The sequence below is a fragment of the Lactuca saligna genome, chromosome 3, assembly GCF_052625555.1.
Source record: "Lactuca saligna cultivar CGN05327 chromosome 3, ASM5262555v1, whole genome shotgun sequence".
Taxonomy (NCBI): Eukaryota; Viridiplantae; Streptophyta; class Magnoliopsida; order Asterales; family Asteraceae; genus Lactuca; species Lactuca saligna.
In genome coordinates this window covers 151,438,532-151,457,181 of record NC_136419.1, presented here as the reverse complement: position 1 = coordinate 151,457,181, position 18,650 = coordinate 151,438,532, and the positions used below count along the sequence as shown (strand labels likewise).

The 18,650-nt window shown below is 38.3% G+C and overlaps 1 protein-coding gene and 2 long non-coding RNA genes across 4 annotated transcripts; all 3 read left to right on the top strand.

Annotated features, from left to right (window-relative positions):
* LOC145033995 (uncharacterized) lies at window positions 1-2,504 on the top strand. Its single transcript, XR_013677818.1, has 3 exons — window positions 1-165; window positions 256-340; window positions 2,274-2,504. It is a non-coding gene; the product is annotated as an uncharacterized LOC145033995 (long non-coding RNA).
* Window positions 2,505-6,688: 4,184 nt separating this feature from the next.
* On the top strand, window positions 6,689-9,116 carry LOC145033994 (uncharacterized). Its single transcript, XR_013677817.1, has 3 exons — window positions 6,689-6,853; window positions 6,944-7,028; window positions 8,962-9,116. It is a non-coding gene; the product is annotated as an uncharacterized LOC145033994 (long non-coding RNA).
* Window positions 9,117-14,111: 4,995 nt separating this feature from the next.
* Window positions 14,112-17,356, top strand: LOC145037373 (phosphatidylinositol 4-kinase gamma 7-like). Of its 2 annotated transcripts, none has more exons than XM_078986016.1 (2): window positions 14,112-14,418; window positions 15,036-17,356. In XM_078986016.1, exon 2 carries the CDS (start codon window positions 15,279-15,281, stop codon window positions 17,085-17,087), a length of 1,809 nt encoding a protein of 602 aa, XP_078842142.1. In that variant the 5' UTR covers window positions 14,112-14,418; window positions 15,036-15,278; the 3' UTR covers window positions 17,088-17,356. The 2 variants fall into 2 exon arrangements, with proteins under 2 accessions (XP_078842142.1, XP_078842143.1); XM_078986017.1 differs by having other exon boundaries at window positions 14,493-17,356.
* Window positions 17,357-18,650: the final 1,294 nt, after the last annotated feature.

The following is an 18,650-nucleotide window of genomic DNA, read 5'->3' as shown; positions in this document are numbered from 1 at the left end:
AAATTTCACTCACTCCCACGTTTTTGAGCTGGAACAATCAACCACACTCCTCATTTTCTCTCATTTCTCTCATTCCACTAAGTAACAAACATCACTTTTTCTCTCAAACTCTTCTACACAAATTTTCGAGATCCAAGGCTGGATTCAAGTGTTCTTCCACACTTAGTAAGTATAATTCATCCTCCTTATGATTATTTCACTTCATTCTACTCAAATCATGAATATCTTACACAAACTCCATCATAATTGTGTTAGATCTTCGAATCTTCAAGTGTTTCCTCAAGTGTTCTTAGGTTGAACACTTTCCTTCTTCAACACTTATCTACTGAAATCACTCAAGGTGAGTTCATACCCCTACATTTTCATGTTTTCTCAAGTTTTCAGGGGGGGAATACAAGTTAAAACACTAAGAACGTATCTAAATTTTTCTAACAGCCTTCATCAGAAAAGTTCAACTCCATTCACAGACTGTTTTGGGCATCTTAACTATTTTTGTTTTCAAAACTGTACAAGGTGCAAATAGATCAAGTTTTTAGCTTTAAAATGGCTACTTGCACATCTCCATACGATTTTTCTACAATTTATGGTGATTTTTACAAAACTGCCTATCATTTCAAACAACAATCCGGACCAGTCTGTGATCTTGGACTTTTTCACCCAAGTTAGAAGTCATTATAAATTGAGATAAAATTTATGAGCAAACTAAACACATTTTGTGAACTCTCAGAATTTACGGATCTAGTTTTCGACTTCGTATGATTTTTCTATGATTTTTCCAAAACAGGGCAGAATTGCTAAATTTTACCAACAACATGTAAATATCATAACACTTTGTATTATGTTGAGCAAAGTGTATAATCATAAGTTTTAATGTTTGAATGTGTTTCCTAGTAGTTTATCATTATGAACTGAAACTAAGACATTCATATTAAATATTATCCATTCATTTTGGAACACGTATTATTTAACTATAAAAAGTATAGTTTGAATATATTTACAACACTAATACATCTCCATAAAAGGATTCATACATATTACATACATTTTAGATAAACTATAATAGGTATAGTTTATGATACATCACTCTGCGCACTCGTACAAAAAGGGTACATTCATACAAGAAATATTTATATTCACAAACATTTAACGTAAACTTGTTATCCTATATTGTGAGTTTCTCTATCTCTCCCCGTACGTCCGAGTGCGGGATATAATTCCTGGTAGTTATAATCAGAATCTCCTTGAGGGAGAACGTGATACTTGTATATAGATCTATATTGGGTTTGACACCCCACACCTTTCTGCTAGCTACAGTTGGACCTGCAGGTCTACGGGTGACAAATGTCATTTCATTTTTCGCGACACTGAGAACGTCGTGGCAGGTTCACATAGTCATAGTATGATTATAACGGCTCACATAGGGAACAATAAACTTGTTATCCTATATTGTGAGTTTCTCTATCTTTTCTTTCTCTCTATCTCTCTATCTCCCCGTACGTCCGAGTGCGGGATATAATTCCTGGTAGTTATAATCAGAATCTCCTTGAGGGAGAACGTGATACTTGTATATAGATCTATATTGGGTTTGACACCCCACACCTTTCTGCTAGCTACAGTTGGACCTGCAGGTCTACGGGTGACAAATGTCATTTCATTTTTCGCGACACTGAGAACGTCGTGGCAGGTTCACATAGTCATAGTATGATTATAACGGCTCACATAGGGAACAATCCATAAGTTTACGGGATTTTATTTTTAAAACCTAAATGAGTTTTATGTCGATTTAAAATCACCTTTTATCTCTATGGGTACAAATACAAAACGTCGGGTCTCTATACAAAGTTATTATGATATTAAAACTATATTTCCTTTAGAATTGTTAGATTTCAGCTATAGTTGCTGAGCGTATATGTTTGAGTCATATAAGAATTTAGTCATGATTGGCCTAGAATTGGTGGTGCCCGCCTCATCTCCTGTTCCTCGTTGGGTTGTGGACCTGGGGCAGACCCACTACATTCAACGTTTTATCTAAGTTAACCCTTATATAACTTTTATACGCTGGACGATTATAGAGGAACTCTACGGATTGCTCTAGGGTTCATTAATGCATCATGCAGGATTATTTCTATTCATACTTAACTAAGAAAATATTGGATTTTCTGGAAATCAAACTAAATCGATTTTACAAGGAAAAACGGTTTCTACTTCAAACAAAACTCTTATGAACTCACCAACCTTTGTGTTGACACTTTTAAAACTACTTGTATTCTCAGGAAGTCAGTGAAACAGGAAAACTTCATCGCTTTGAGGATGGGACGTTAAACCGTCAACAAATTATTTTGTCATCATAATGTAATTGCTTTTGAAAGATGTAAACATTTACTTTGGTGTAACTTTTGCAATTATATTTATGGTGGTTGTTTTTACTTTGAGCACTATTATACTCATTGTTGTGATACTCTACATGAAGTCCTCCACCCCCAGACGTTTCCGCCATCCTTGGTTTGGGGGTGTGACAGATTGGTATCAGAGCATTGTTTATAGTGAACTAAGTATATCGAACCACATAAGATATACAAACTATAAATGCATTGGGACTAAGGTCTTTGATTTTAAGATTTCAAAACCACTATACCTTTAAGAATAAATAACTTTTGTTAAAAGTATACATGCATGCATACATACTAAGGTCAGCATTATTTTTAGGACAAAACAAAAGTAATGATTGTTGGATATCACAGTTAAGCCTGGGGATGTATGATCAGTCTTGGGAATAGCATAGCCTGATCAACTATGCTGGTCCGAGGAGTGATTAGCATATGCCCAAGAATGGTTGTGATGTGGCAACAAGTCTAAAAACTTACCAACACTACCACAATGAAATACCATAGGGGTATTTTGGCATTATTAAAAATTACATCTGCAAGAACTAAATAGATCTTTATCAATAGGTCAATAGTTGCTTAGTGGATACATTAAAATTTTATGTATCCAGGACGTCATAGACTTAGAATCTGTGAATCTTTGCTCTACTTCCTGTTCTCGTTGGATTGGGGATTTAGAGTTAGGGTCGCTTATTCGAAGGTCTATCCTGTCCCGAATACATATAATTAGTATGCACTAAACAATTTGTTGAAGTACCTGATAAAGATCATCGTATAATTAGCCAATTAGTACTTTTGCTTAATTATTTCTTATATCCCCATTTCTCGCGAAGATATCATGGCTGGAGTTCCATCCACACGATGACCCGTACCACCCTAACCACTACAATACCAAACGGCTCGGAGAGGAGCCAGAGAATGATTACCCAACCCCTGTAGATGGTCACCAAGCTGAAGACTATGCTGATGGTTCTGACTCCGACCCTGAAGTGGAGAACTTAACCCCGATGACTCTTGTTCCGAATCCCAACCCTTGGCCGGCTTTCAAGGCCCGACGCCTCCTTGGGTAGAGTGCTTGGAAACCTGGAGCAAAGAACAAAACCAACATATGTCGTTTAATAGAGAACGAAGCTTCTACAACATAAACGAAGGAAACTCAGCAGATAAAATTTTTCCAATCCTAGTCTATAGAGTTGCCCGAAACGAGATTCAGGGTAGAACAACTCTCCATGGTATCGCAGAGGTTGATGCAAATAACGAGAATACATACGATCCGCACCAATCGCCTTGAGCACACTCGCGAAAAATCTAAGAGAGACCACAAAACCCACTAACTCGTGAAGTTCATTAATATGGACTTCCTTTATGAATTATATATAAGGAATTCTTAAATCGAAGAAAAATGCAGGAAAAATCAAATTCTATAACAACTGACTTGTCCTTACTAGTAGGAGCTTACCATCTGATCAGTTTTCCTTTTTGCAAACTCATGACAGAACGATGCCACCAAGGAAAAGACCCAGACCTTCGGGCAGCACAGCGCCACCACCTCCAACGCCACCTCCCCAGTTTGATCCTGAAATGTTCCAAGCTGCAGTGACAGCAGCCGTGGTAGCTGCAATGTCACAAATTGGCACAAATAGCACTGGTGGTGCTGGATCTGGAGCCACAAACCCTAACCACGGGGATAGTGCAGGACGCACAAGGGAATGCACTTACAAGGACTTCACAAATGGCAAACCCGATTCCTTTGATGGAAGAGGGGGTGTCCTCGCACTAATTCAATGGTTCGAAAGGACCGAAGCAATCTTTGAGATTTGTGCTTGCCCCGAAGCGAGCAAAGTCAAGTACGCGACATTCACCTTCATCGGAAGAGCTCTCACTTGGTGGAACGGCAAAGTTAAGTCGCTTACGCTTGCAGTGGCTAACTCGTTAAGTTGGGAGGACCTAAAGAAGATGATGTTGAAGGAATATTGCCCAAGAGGTGAAGTGCAAAAGCTGGAGCAAGAGCTATGGAATCTCCGAATGGCAGGCTCCGACCTTACAACTTACACCAACCGATTTTGTGATCTAGCACTCCTTTGTCCCGCTATGGTCACCCCGGAAGACAAAAAGTTGGAGCGTTACCTCTGGGGATTGTCCCCCGAAATTCAAGATAGCGTGCTCGCCTCAAGACCAACTACCTTCGACAGCGCCAAGGAGTTAGCACAACAACTCATTGACCATCATGCCCACCATGACACTATGGCAACCACCCATACCCAAGCAAGAGGAGGGAACAACGAAAGAAAGTTTTGGGACAACAAGAAAGATCAATCAACCCAAGGCCTCGCTAAGAAGCAACAGATCCTTGCTGTTCATGCTGCCACAACCCTCACCACACCAACTCCCATGAAACCATACGCAGGAACACTTCCAAAATGCAACAAGTGTAACTTCCATCACACTGGAGCTTGCCGAAAGTTGCATTGCAACAACTGCGACAGAGAGGGGCACACTGCTCGTTTCTGTAAGGCACCAGCACGACCCATCAGCCAGGTACCCGGCTCTGGAGCAAGCCCAACCTGTTACGAGTGTGGAGAAACAGGACACTTTAAAAGGGAATGCCCAAGGACAAGAGATGCTGGTGGTGGTGGGAGGGTGTTTGCAATCACCGAGGGAGAAACCACTCCGGAACTGCCCGCAAATATCAGTACGTGTTTCTAACATCGACATTTAAATCCCAAATTTCTTTATATGATAAATCTAGCATCGATTAAAGCATGCATAGTAGTAATCATGTGACATCGGGCGAGTTATTCCTCGCCATAATCAAATTCTGGTACTACGAAAAGTCATCCCCATCTTTCCTCTAAATTCCTGGATCCCCATTCGAAGTGCAAATTTCGGGACGAAATTCCCTTTAACGGGGGGATGATGTGACAACCGTCAAATTCTGGTCAATTCAAAGTCAAATAAAGTCAACGAGTCAAACCGGTCAGCTCAACTAACCTTGTGTATTAGGTCGATGAATCGATAAAGCAAGAACATATGAGTTTTTGATTCGCATTTGGATTGATGATTGAGGGATGATTCGTGAAGAAAAACGCGAAGTCAAGGACTATGAAATTGTTGGTTGCAAGAATTTAAAAACTCGATTGTGGAGTTGTTGATGCTCATTTTGCGAAAGTAAAACAATCGAGTGTTCGCATCTATGAATCAATTTGAAGTCAATTGGGTTAATATTCGCAAATGGGGGTCATAAAATGCGAAGGTGATTAATGCGAAGGGATGCGAAGGGTGTAAGAATGAAGATGCGAAGTATTTCACAGTAGAATGCGAATTGGGGAAGAAAACAGAAGATTTCAAATATTGTCCCTGGAGTTTCGCATTTTTGGAAATAAATACTCAACTTCGCAAATGGGGGTCATAAAATGCGAAGGTGATTAATGCGAAGGGATGCGAAGGGTGTAAGAATGAAGATGCGAAGTATTTCACAGTAGAATGCGAATTGGGGAAGAAAACAGAAGATTTCAAATATTGTCCCTGGAGTTTCGCATTTTTGGAAATAAATACTCAACTTCGCAAATGGGGGTCATAAAATGCGAAGGTGATTAATGCGAAGGGATGCGAAGGGTGTAAGAATGAAGATGCGAAGTATTTCACAGTAGAATGCGAATTGGGGAAGAAAACAGAAGATTTCAAATATTGTCCCTGGAGTTTCGCATTTTTGGAAATAAATACTCAACTTCGCAAATGGGGGTCATAAAATGCGAAGGTGATTAATGCGAAGGGATGCGAAGGGTGTAAGAATGAAGATGCGAAGTATTTCACAGTAGAATGCGAATTGGGGAAGAAAACAGAAGATTTCAAATATTGTCCCTGGAGTTTCGCATTTTTGGAAATAAATACTCAACTTCGCAAATGGGGGTCATAAAATGCGAAGGTGATAAATGCGAAGGGATGCGAAGGGTGTAAGAATGAAGATGCGAAGTATTTCACAGTAGAATGCGAATTGGGGAAGAAAACAGAAGATTTCAAATATTGTCCCTGGAGTTTCGCATTTTTGGAAATAAATACTCAACTTCGCAAATGGGGGTCATAAAATGATGAAATTGCAGAATTTTTAAAGAGATGCACACACATAGACAACCACACATATATTTAGAAAATTAAACTAAAAATGGGATATAGACTATTATAAGACATTGTTCTTGACTTTTGAGTCCAAAGACGTATGATCACAAGCAACCACCCCACACCCACTCTATGACCAGCCATACCTCCCCACCTTACCTATGTCACTTCAATGTTCCCTTACACTCAAATTTCACTCACTCCCACGTTTTTGAGCTGGAACAATCAACCACACTCCTCATTTTCTCTCATTTCTCTCATTCCACTAAGTAACAAACATCACTTTTTCTCTCAAACTCTTCTACACAAATTTTCGAGATCCAAGGCTGGATTCAAGTGTTCTTCCACACTTAGTAAGTATAATTCATCCTCCTTATGATTATTTCACTTCATTCTACTCAAATCATGAATATCTTACACAAACTCCATCATAATTGTGTTAGATCTTCGAATCTTCAAGTGTTTCCTCAAGTGTTCTTAGGTTGAACACTTTCCTTCTTCAACACTTATCTACTGAAATCACTCAAGGTGAGTTCATACCCCTACATTTTCATGTTTTCTCAAGTTTTCAGGGGGGGAATACAAGTTAAAACACTAAGAACGTATCTAAATTTTTCTAACAGCCTTCATCAGAAAAGTTCAACTCCATTCACAGACTGTTTTGGGCATCTTAACTATTTTTGTTTTCAAAACTGTACAAGGTGCAAATAGATCAAGTTTTTAGCTTTAAAATGGCTACTTGCACATCTCCATACGATTTTTCTACAATTTATGGTGATTTTTACAAAACTGCCTATCATTTCAAACAACAATCCGGACCAGTCTGTGATCTTGGACTTTTTCACCCAAGTTAGAAGTCATTATAAATTGAGATAAAATTTATGAGCAAACTAAACACATTTTGTGAACTCTCAGAATTTACGGATCTAGTTTTCGACTTCGTATGATTTTTCTATGATTTTTCCAAAACAGGGCAGAATTGCTAAATTTTACCAACAACATGTAAATATCATAACACTTTGTATTATGTTGAGCAAAGTGTATAATCATAAGTTTTAATGTTTGAATGTGTTTCCTAGTAGTTTATCATTATGAACTGAAACTAAGACATTCATATTAAATATTATCCATTCATTTTGGAACACGTATTATTTAACTATAAAAAGTATAGTTTGAATATATTTACAACACTAATACATCTCCATAAAAGGATTCATACATATTACATACATTTTAGATAAACTATAATAGGTATAGTTTATGATACATCACTCTGCGCACTCGTACAAAAAGGGTACATTCATACAAGAAATATTTATATTCACAAACATTTAACGTAAACTTGTTATCCTATATTGTGAGTTTCTCTATCTCTCCCCGTACGTCCGAGTGCGGGATATAATTCCTGGTAGTTATAATCAGAATCTCCTTGAGGGAGAACGTGATACTTGTATATAGATCTATATTGGGTTTGACACCCCACACCTTTCTGCTAGCTACAGTTGGACCTGCAGGTCTACGGGTGACAAATGTCATTTCATTTTTCGCGACACTGAGAACGTCGTGGCAGGTTCACATAGTCATAGTATGATTATAACGGCTCACATAGGGAACAATAAACTTGTTATCCTATATTGTGAGTTTCTCTATCTTTTCTTTCTCTCTATCTCTCTATCTCCCCGTACGTCCGAGTGCGGGATATAATTCCTGGTAGTTATAATCAGAATCTCCTTGAGGGAGAACGTGATACTTGTATATAGATCTATATTGGGTTTGACACCCCACACCTTTCTGCTAGCTACAGTTGGACCTGCAGGTCTACGGGTGACAAATGTCATTTCATTTTTCGCGACACTGAGAACGTCGTGGCAGGTTCACATAGTCATAGTATGATTATAACGGCTCACATAGGGAACAATCCATAAGTTTACGGGATTTTATTTTTAAAACCTAAATGAGTTTTATGTCGATTTAAAATCACCTTTTATCTCTATGGGTACAAATACAAAACGTCGGGTCTCTATACAAAGTTATTATGATATTAAAACTATATTTCCTTTAGAATTGTTAGATTTCAGCTATAGTTGCTGAGCGTATATGTTTGAGTCATATAAGAATTTAGTCATGATTGGCCTAGAATTGGTGGTGCCCGCCTCATCTCCTGTTCCTCGTTGGGTTGTGGACCTGGGGCAGACCCACTACATTCAACGTTTTATCTAAGTTAACCCTTATATAACTTTTATACGCTGGACGATTATAGAGGAACTCTACGGATTGCTCTAGGGTTCATTAATGCATCATGCAGGATTATTTCTATTCATACTTAACTAAGAAAATATTGGATTTTCTGGAAATCAAACTAAATCGATTTTACAAGGAAAAACGGTTTCTACTTCAAACAAAACTCTTATGAACTCACCAACCTTTGTGTTGACACTTTTAAAACTACTTGTATTCTCAGGAAGTCAGTGAAACAGGAAAACTTCATCGCTTTGAGGATGGGACGTTAAACCGTCAACAAATTATTTTGTCATCATAATGTAATTGCTTTTGAAAGATGTAAACATTTACTTTGGTGTAACTTTTGCAATTATATTTATGGTGGTTGTTTTTACTTTGAGCACTATTATACTCATTGTTGTGATACTCTACATGAAGTCCTCCACCCCCAGACGTTTCCGCCATCCTTGGTTTGGGGGTGTGACAATCATAGAATCTCGGGATAGCTTGCCACGACCACTGATCTTCTGCTTACACAACTCAGAATCTCGAAGTAATTCAACCTATAATTTGAAGCACGGAGGAATCATCAATGACTGAGAACGCATTGATGACAATCCGAAACCCCATCCTCTACAGATCAAAACCCATGCGAAACTACTCATATCAACTCTGAAGTTGATTGACAAACCAACTGCTGCCTTCCTGAAGTACAAATAACAATCTATACGTCGAACTATCAGTCTTTCGGCAATCGAATCTCGACATCAGCAACCCACCCATCTCGAAACTCAATATTATCACACCCTAAGAAACACATACCATAATCAGATTCCTGCATAATGGCCACCTGCTGTGAAGACACTCATTGTCTCTTGAGAATATGCAACATGCATCATCCCACTCTGTACGTTGCCTTGACTACCACATGACCACCGTCTCATAAACGCGGACTGCAGATCCCCATAACCCAAACTTCTATACCACATCACATTGAGGATCCCCCTCACAGAATACCCGATCCTCCCCCACTTAGGGTTTGAACCATCATCCATTGACATACCAACAAACCATACTACAGACTGGCTCACCAGATGTGCCATTCCTGATTCATGGAACATACACACAACACTCGATGACCTTCCAGATAATGACCCAATAACTCCAAGTATCACGAATCTTAAATGAAAACCTCAGAGTCCTCCTAATGTGACTGCCTCTAGTCACCCCGAAATCTCATACCGACACACTGTCGGACATCTCAACTCTCCCAAATTAGTTACGACTCTCAATACGAAAATAATGAACTATCACACACCTCATCTCCGACTCCTAAAACAACATGCCATCGCATGAATTATCATAGAAGCAAGAGACCTCACTCTCACAGTCGATACACAACGTAGGCAACGAGTGCCGCCTCCCCAATATACTCCTCTTGATAACCTCGAAATGGTGCTAAAATATTCCTTACTATACTCAACTAAGGCATATCCTTGTCCTCACCCATCTTAGTCCCCACTGATGACTCTCTCACATTATAAGAAATACCTCATAGCAGACATATTACAAAAATGCTCTAGTGAAAATATCGCAACTATATGCTACCCCACGGGTTTACCTCCAAACTCTGAAATCGGAAGCTCGATATCCCTTTCGCTCCATACAGGAAGCGGAAATAGTGTAATTCTCATCACCGAAAATGACATCTCAACCATCAGTCGATCACTCAATCCAGACTGTAATCCTCTACAAGGCATCATCTCCGTTTTTCCTTGTGTCCTGCAACTCCAACTGGCACCTCACCAGTCAAACCCCTCGGAATCTCGACTTAATTTTCATCGCAAGGTATACTCCATTGAAGCTCAACCAACATGGCCCTCTAGCCCACAATCTACGATATCCACTCTCAGTCTGAATAACCACATCAGGATAACTGGTAAAGATGGAAGCACACTCTACTACGAATCATGGTACTCGAACCATGTTATCTCGCCTCACCCTGCCACTTAGAACCTATGGAATTCTCATTTTTTCGAGTATGGTTCCTATACTTTCAGTAGTATGGGCCCATACTACCTTCCACATCTACCTATACTTTCTACACGGATTATCCTAAATCTCCTATGTAGCTGCTTAACCTTCTCGATCAACCAATCCCATTACACATGCTCGCTCTCCAGCGAATACTCACCTCTAAACAGTACACTCATCGGGCTAAAAATACTCCCTAGGCTCCCATATGTTCTCACACTTCTCTACCATCAACTGCTGAAGAACTCCTCATGATGCCTGCCATCTACCTCCTGAATATCGTCATATCCACCTAGTAGTTGACTCCCATAATTCAAGAATTCCACAAAATCACAAAGAAAGCAGCATTCGGGCATCGAATAACCTCCACGAGCACATAAAACCACTCTAGCATACAACTCCACTCTCTTTATCCACAACTCAAAAGGCATCACCGAACTCAGGCAACCATACCTCTCGTGGGTATTTAACTACTTTGTCTGTAGATTCCTCCAATGCACATCTAGGTGTCTCTCCTAGATTACTCCTCTACTAAAAGCTCTATCTAAAAGATTCCTGCTAGGTACTCCTACTCAACACATATATAGAGCAAATAGCAGATAATATAAATCAATAACATCCCCTAGACTAAGGCATCATGAATCATACAGCTCTAGCTCTAAATTCCTGAAATACCTAGCCTATCCTCTAGCATGCAACTCTAATATCTCATAAGTATCTCATAATATAAACAGGTAAAAGTATTTTGGGAAATCATCATTCGGGCTCTGGCTGATTGTACACACTGCTCCATCTCTTTTTCTCTTAAAAGCTCTTACTCATTTTAGAAAAAGTCATTTCTTTTTAGAATTTTTTTCACAAATCCTCAGTTTGAGTCCAGACATGCCTGAGAGTACTTCTGAATCCCTCAAATCATGGCTCTAATACCAACTTGTAGCACTCTTGATTTTCAAATAAAATTTTCATTTTTAAAATCACATAAAACACAATCTCACATTTCTCAAAAACCCAAATGTATAAGTTGTTTAAAACACAAGACAACAAAATGTTTGATAATATCCCAGAATCCTCAAAACATAATCTCTAGCCGGTGTGTACAATCATGCCAACGCCTTCCCGCAATCCTAAAATATACCTTAAACACATTTTACACAAACACTGTAAGCACAAAGCTTAGTGAGTCCCCCAAAATACCACATACACAAATAATAAGCCTCCCATGGCTATAGCTCGGCATGGACCCTCCTTTCATGCGTCTCGGTGAGGACCCTTCAGTCATGTGCTCAGTGAAGACCCTCCGGTCTCACAGCTTGGGTTGGACCCTCTGGTCCTGTATCTCAGTGAAGACCCTCCGGTCTCACAACTCGGTTTGGACCTTCCGGTCCTAACTTAGTAGGGCACAGAATAATATATTACATAAATCACAAAGACAAAATGCATAGTATCACATAACTCAGTATAAGCACATAAAACCCTTCGGTCGATAACTCAAATAAGACCCTTCGGTCACACAGTATTACCAATCAGGTAAGTATAGTAAGAAGACTCACTTCGCCTAATAAAGCAATATATCCCACACTCAAGCTGCTGGTCTAGACTACGCCTCTCCATGGTCTCCAAAATCCACAGCTTGACCAAAACCCTAAAATCAACAGAATTCAACAGTCAAAGTTGACCCTACTCGTCGAGTGCTACTCATGAACTCATCGAGTTCCTCAATGCTCAGTAAATCATGAAAACCGAGTCAACTCGTCGAGTCTATGCAGAGTCAAGAAGATCAAGGAAACCCCTAACCAACTCGTCGAGTCCCTTCAGTCTATTCTCTCATTAAGATGTTTTTAAGCAAAAGTAAGGCCCCATACTCTAGATCTAGCCTTCTAAGGCTGAAGTATCATGTAAAGTTGCAAGCTTTACATCCATGCATTGCATCTAAAGTTCAATATGCCAAAACAAAGCTCTATAGAGGGTTTAATGCACGAAAGTTGGCCAATAGCTTGATAAAGATTGAATCTTTAGGCCCAAGGGACCTCATACTGTCTAGATCTAAAGTCTCAACTCCATGGCAAGCTCAAACAACTTAAGGAACCAAAGAAAAGATGGAAATGTCCATAAACTCCCTAGTGAAGAGATCTATCCAAACAATGATTAAGGTGATAGCTTTTTACCTCCAAATAGTAGCTAGCACTGAAAGAACACTAGATCCAAGGGCTTCTTCTTGTTCCAAGCCTTTTGCTCATCAATCTCCTTCTAAGAATGCACTAGAACATACAATCTTAGCCTCTCTCTCTCTCTCTCTGTCTCCCTCTCTCTCTCTCTCTCACACACACACACACACACAGGTGAATACAACTCGATTAGGGTTTCTCTCAGTGTTTTAAGGGAGGTGGAAATGAAGGCTTAAGGTCCTTTAGATATGGTACAAACCCTAAAAATTAGGATTTTCATACTCAGCTTTTACTCATTGAGTTGGGGTCCTCTAACTCGTCAAGTAAACCCTAAAATTCACGCGGCCATCTCAACTCCTACACGACGAGTTGGGAACAACCAACTCGTCAAGTAGGCCCTATAATGTGACTAAAATTCTCATGTTCGACATCTAGGAAATCGGGATGTTACAATTGACGATCTTGGTCATATATATATATATATATATATATATATATATATATATATATATATATATATATATATATATATATATATATTGTTTCATAACGATAGTAATTAATAATGTTATTGCTTTAATAAAAACAATATACACATAAAGGTGACATAATATTTTTTTCTTAAAATAAAATATACATAAGTCTAAAAATGATGTCATTTTACAATTAGATAGCATTATAACCTAATATAATACAAATTGTAAGCTCAAACACACTTTAGAACATTTTGATATAACTGCATTCAATTGATCAAAATATAACTACATTCAATTGATCGCTGTTAATACATTTGAAATATTAAACTTGAAATGTTAACAAGTGAAAGTATGGTTTAAACAACATATTTTGTTTGGCTCCATATGTTTGCAAGTAAATTTTATTTCTTTTGTATACGATAATTATATTTATTTAAAATAACAATGTTAACACGTTAAACTTGTTATAAAAGTAAATCTATACAAATCTACTACTAATGATTGTAATTTTTTATACTTTATGTTATTATAAATTGTTAACCATGGATTTTACGGGTTATACGTAGTAATCACAATGAAATAGCCAAACGGTGGGACGTGTTTACCAAATCAAATCATCATGACATTTAATCCTACATTAAATACACGATTTTAATCGTGCAATTAGAAGCACCCGTTCTTTCCTGCGAATTTACCGCAATTAAAAATGAACGTTATTACATGTACCCAAGTCAGAGAAAGAGGTAGAGCTAGAGAGAGAGAAAGAGAAAGTGAGCTTTAGACCGAGAGAGACAGCGAGAGAAGAGAGATAGAGAGAGAAAGCGCCAAAACACGAACAGGAGACGAAGGAGAAGAAGAACTGAAAATGGTCATGTGATTGTTGCTTTGTGCGATTGAATTTTAGATCTTTAAGGAAAAAACCAATTTACCCTTTGTTTTCAATCTGCTGTTCGTGTATTTGATCCGGTTTCGGGTTCTTTTGACTCTTGCATTGTGCGAATCCAGCACAGATCTAGGGATCAGGTAAGGTTTTTGCGCTTATTTTGATGTTGTGTATAATCTTTCACTCGGTAACGATTTGTTCTTATGATTTTTAGCATATGTTCTGGTTGCCGATAGTCTGAGTCTTTGATCGCGAGCGAGTTCTATTTTATATGCGATTTCAACATTTGTATGATTGTTTGCACGTTTGTTCTGTTTTTAATTTGTTTCAGGAAATTAAACCTTATTTTAGGAAATGGTTTTGATTGTACGATAAGCTTGAAATGATCACAGTCTGAAATCAATCTCATAGAATTTTCTGTATGTAGTATGTGATAGGATACGAAATGAAAATGCAAATCTGTCTTGATCCCAAAAAGTCCGATCTGCAGTTTTTAATATTCTCGTTCATAAGGATATAAGGTTAGAGTTAGACTAGAAGATAAACATACAGACTTTGATTTGTTCCTGATTTTCTCATAAGAAGCTGTTTTTCGTAAAGAAAGTGGAGCATCTGGTTTGGCCTTGTTAGATCTGTAACTGTAATCAAATACTACTAACATATTGTTGGTGCGATTGTATCCTTTATACTACTGCCGTACATTGTTTGATCAAATTAGCTGATTGTTTGGTATTCTCATCGTGTTTTTTTGGTACAGATTAGGCAAAAAAAAAAAAAAAAGGACTGATTCCGATCAATCAGATCACTTCTTCTCCTGATGTAGTTGGTAGTGGGTACCAAATACACGACTTTCTCCTCTGCCTCCCGGTATCATCTAGTATTTCTCTTTCTTAGCCAAAGGATCTGTAGATAGTGAAATTGATCACTGATCTTACTAGATTCTGAGCAGATTTTGGGTTTGATTCTCATTGGGTTGTGAGAAATCAGAAAACCTTTGTTCATGTCTCGTAACCCAGTTGAAACCCAAATGGCTGTAGCAGTTTTCAACAGTCCCTTAGGAAGGGAACACCATGCGAACAACGGAATGGAATCAACTAAACCTTCAGGTAGGCGACGTGTTTTTGTTCAAACCGAAACGGGTTGCGTCTTGGGAATGGAATTAGATCGAAGCGACAACGCCCACACAGTGAAGCGAAGGTTACAGATTGCACTCAATGTTTCAGTTGAAGAAAGTTCCCTAACCTTCGGTGACATGATTCTAAAAAACGACCTCAGTGCAATTCGCAACGATTCCCCTCTTCTTCTAACAAGAAACCTAATCCACCGAAGCTCTTCATCTCCTTGTCTTTCACCCACCAGTAAAGACATCCAACAACATAATGGAGATCGCAGTGGGCCAATTGAGATTTTAGGCTTTTCTACTCAAAACACAAAACAACTCGTTAAGGAAATTGTAAACGCAATGAACACCGGCGTTGACCCAATTCCAGTTCAAAGTGGACTCGGAGGTGCTTACTATTTCAGAAACAGCAAAGGCGAAAGTATAGCGATTGTGAAACCAACCGATGAGGAGCCATTTGCACCGAATAATCCGAAAGGGTTTGTGGGTCGGGCCTTGGGTCAACCCGGGTTGAAACGGTCTGTTCGGGTTGGTGAAACCGGGTTTCGTGAGGTGGCGGCTTATCTTCTTGATTATGGCAATTTCGCAAATGTTCCACCGACTGCACTTGTGAAAATCACTCATTCCATTTTCAATGTTAACAATGACGTAACTGTAAATGGGAATAACGAAAACAAGATGAAGAAACAATACAGCAAGATTGCGTCTTTTCAACACTTCATCCCTCATGATTTTGACGCGAGTGATTACGGAACATCGAGCTTCCCTGTGTCTGCGGTGCACCGGATTGGGATTTTGGATATACGGATTCTTAACACGGACCGGCACGCAGGGAATCTGCTCGTTAGAAAGGTCGACGGGAGATTTAGTCAAGTTGAACTCATACCCATTGACCATGGTCTTTGCTTGCCGGAAAATTTAGAAGATCCGTATTTTGAATGGATTCATTGGCCACAAGCTTCGATTCCTTTCACAGATGAAGAGCTTAATTACATTCAACAACTTAATCCATATCGTGATGCTGAGATGTTAAAATCTGAACTTCCGATGATTAGGGAGGCTTGCTTACGTGTCTTGATATTGTGTACCATTTTTCTCAAGGAGGCGGCGGCGTATGGGCTGACGTTGGCGGAGATTGGTGAGATGATGAGTCGGGAGTTTAGACGTGGTGAAGAGCAGCCGAGTGAGTTTGAGTTGTTGTGTCTTGAGGCACGGCGGCAGGTAGTGGCAGAGAGAGATAAGGAGGTGGTGGCGGTGGGGGTGGCGGGTTTATCGTCTCCTAAAGTAGAGGAAGATGTATTCCAGCTTGACATCGATTTTGATGATTTAGGGTTTCCTTTTCACTTTGGGAGAAACGGAAACGGAAACGGAAACCCATTTTCTAAATTCCATGAAACGATTGAAGAAGAGGAAGAGGAATTTTCCGGCGAGGTGGTTCCGGCAACTGTGAAGATAAAGGCGGAAGGGAAAAAGTTGGCGGTGGTGAACACATCGTCCGGACACAGGAGTGCGTCTGAGCAGCTTCCAGCGAGTGCTACTTTTGTCAAGTTGGGGGAGATGAAGGAGGAGGAATGGGTGGTGTTTATAGAGAAGTTTCAGGAGGCAGTGTTTCCGGCGTTTGATAACCGGAAGTCGGCGGCGAAAGGGCAGAGGCAGTTGCAGAGGCTGGGGACTTCTTGTCAGTTTTGAGAGTATGTTATATATAAATATAATATAATATAATATTAGTATGAGCAGAGGTGAAGGTTGAATAATTTGAGAATTAAGGAGTGGATGGTAGCCTGGTAGGTATGCTATGTAAGTATTGTAGAAAGAGCGACAGTGAGGCTTTGATTTAGGATAATTTTAAGGTTTTTTTTTTTTCTTTGCTTTTGCTTTCACTCTTGTGGACATGTTTCATAAATAATTTGTAGTATGAAAATCCAAAAGAGTTTGAAAAGAAAGAACTATTGTAAATATATGTGCAAGGTTTTGGTCGAGGTCTATGAGAGACAATGATGTTAATTCGATATAATTTTAATTCTCCATCTCATATTCTCATCTATCTGGTAATCAAATCTAAGATAAAATGAGTAGTCTAGGGACGGTGCATCTCATATTCGCTTCTATTTTTTAAATATATATAGAAAATATACATGAAAGTCCTAATATTTTCATGATTTGATAAATAGTCCTAAAATTTATCTTTTGATAATAAAGTTCTAATTAACGACAGTTTTTGATATTTTTACCATTTTTATCCGGTTAGCCGATAATTATGATTTTTTTTTGTAAAAAAAAAATGAAGTTTAGGATTTTCTTGTTAAATCGTGAATTAGACTTATATTGTCAAAAAAATAAAGTTTATGATTTTTGTATCAAATCGTTGAAAATATTGAGACTTTAATGTATTTTTGGAACTCAACTCAATAACTTTTAATTATAACTTTTGTTGCCGCACCACTGTTTTCTTACCATCAATATCTTTAACCTAATACAATCATGATCAGAAGAAACAAATGCGAAAGAGAGAGCGAGAAATTATGAAAAGACTTCTAATTTTTTTTTGCTTCGCCGCCAAATATTGAACTAAAAAGTGGGGATACATTATACAAACATAAACAATACATGCATAATCAAAAGGGTATGAATGTGAAGAAGGGTACTAAAGATAATTTTGTTCTTGTTTTTGTTTTTTTCTTCGGTTTCTTAGTTTCTATTTTTGGGACTGCAAAAAGCCAACACAACCATGGTTCTTTCTTTCTTTCTTGATCATCTTTATTTTTTTCAATATCGATTGATAGAAAAAAAACTAATTAACAAAAAGCAACATTAGTGTGAGTGTGTGTGTGTATATATATATATATATATATATCCATTTTTTTCAATGTCGATTTGTATCGTTTATGTTCGTTTAGTATGTTCACAAACATAAACGAACAAACATGAACAAGATAACTATTTATGCAATAAATGATGAAGCACTGACATATAAATGAATGATGTAAACAAAAACATATAAAACCACAAAACTGAATAAAAGAACAAACACATATAAGTAAGGTTGTAAATGAGCCAAACAAACACTAAAAAGGGCTTGTTCGTGTTCGTTCGTTTAATTTAGCGAAACAAAAAAAACGAACACGAACAGATAAATGAGCGATATTTTCTTGTTCGTGTTCGTTTATTTAACAAATTATTTTATTCATGTTCGTTTGTTTATGTTCGTGAACATACTAAACGAACAAAAATAAAAAAACACAACGAACATAT

Coding starts and splice junctions, on each gene's coding strand:
- LOC145037373 (XM_078986016.1), top strand. CDS start 15,279: ATGTCTCGTAACCCAGTTGAAACCCAAATGGCTGTAGCAGTTTTCAAC.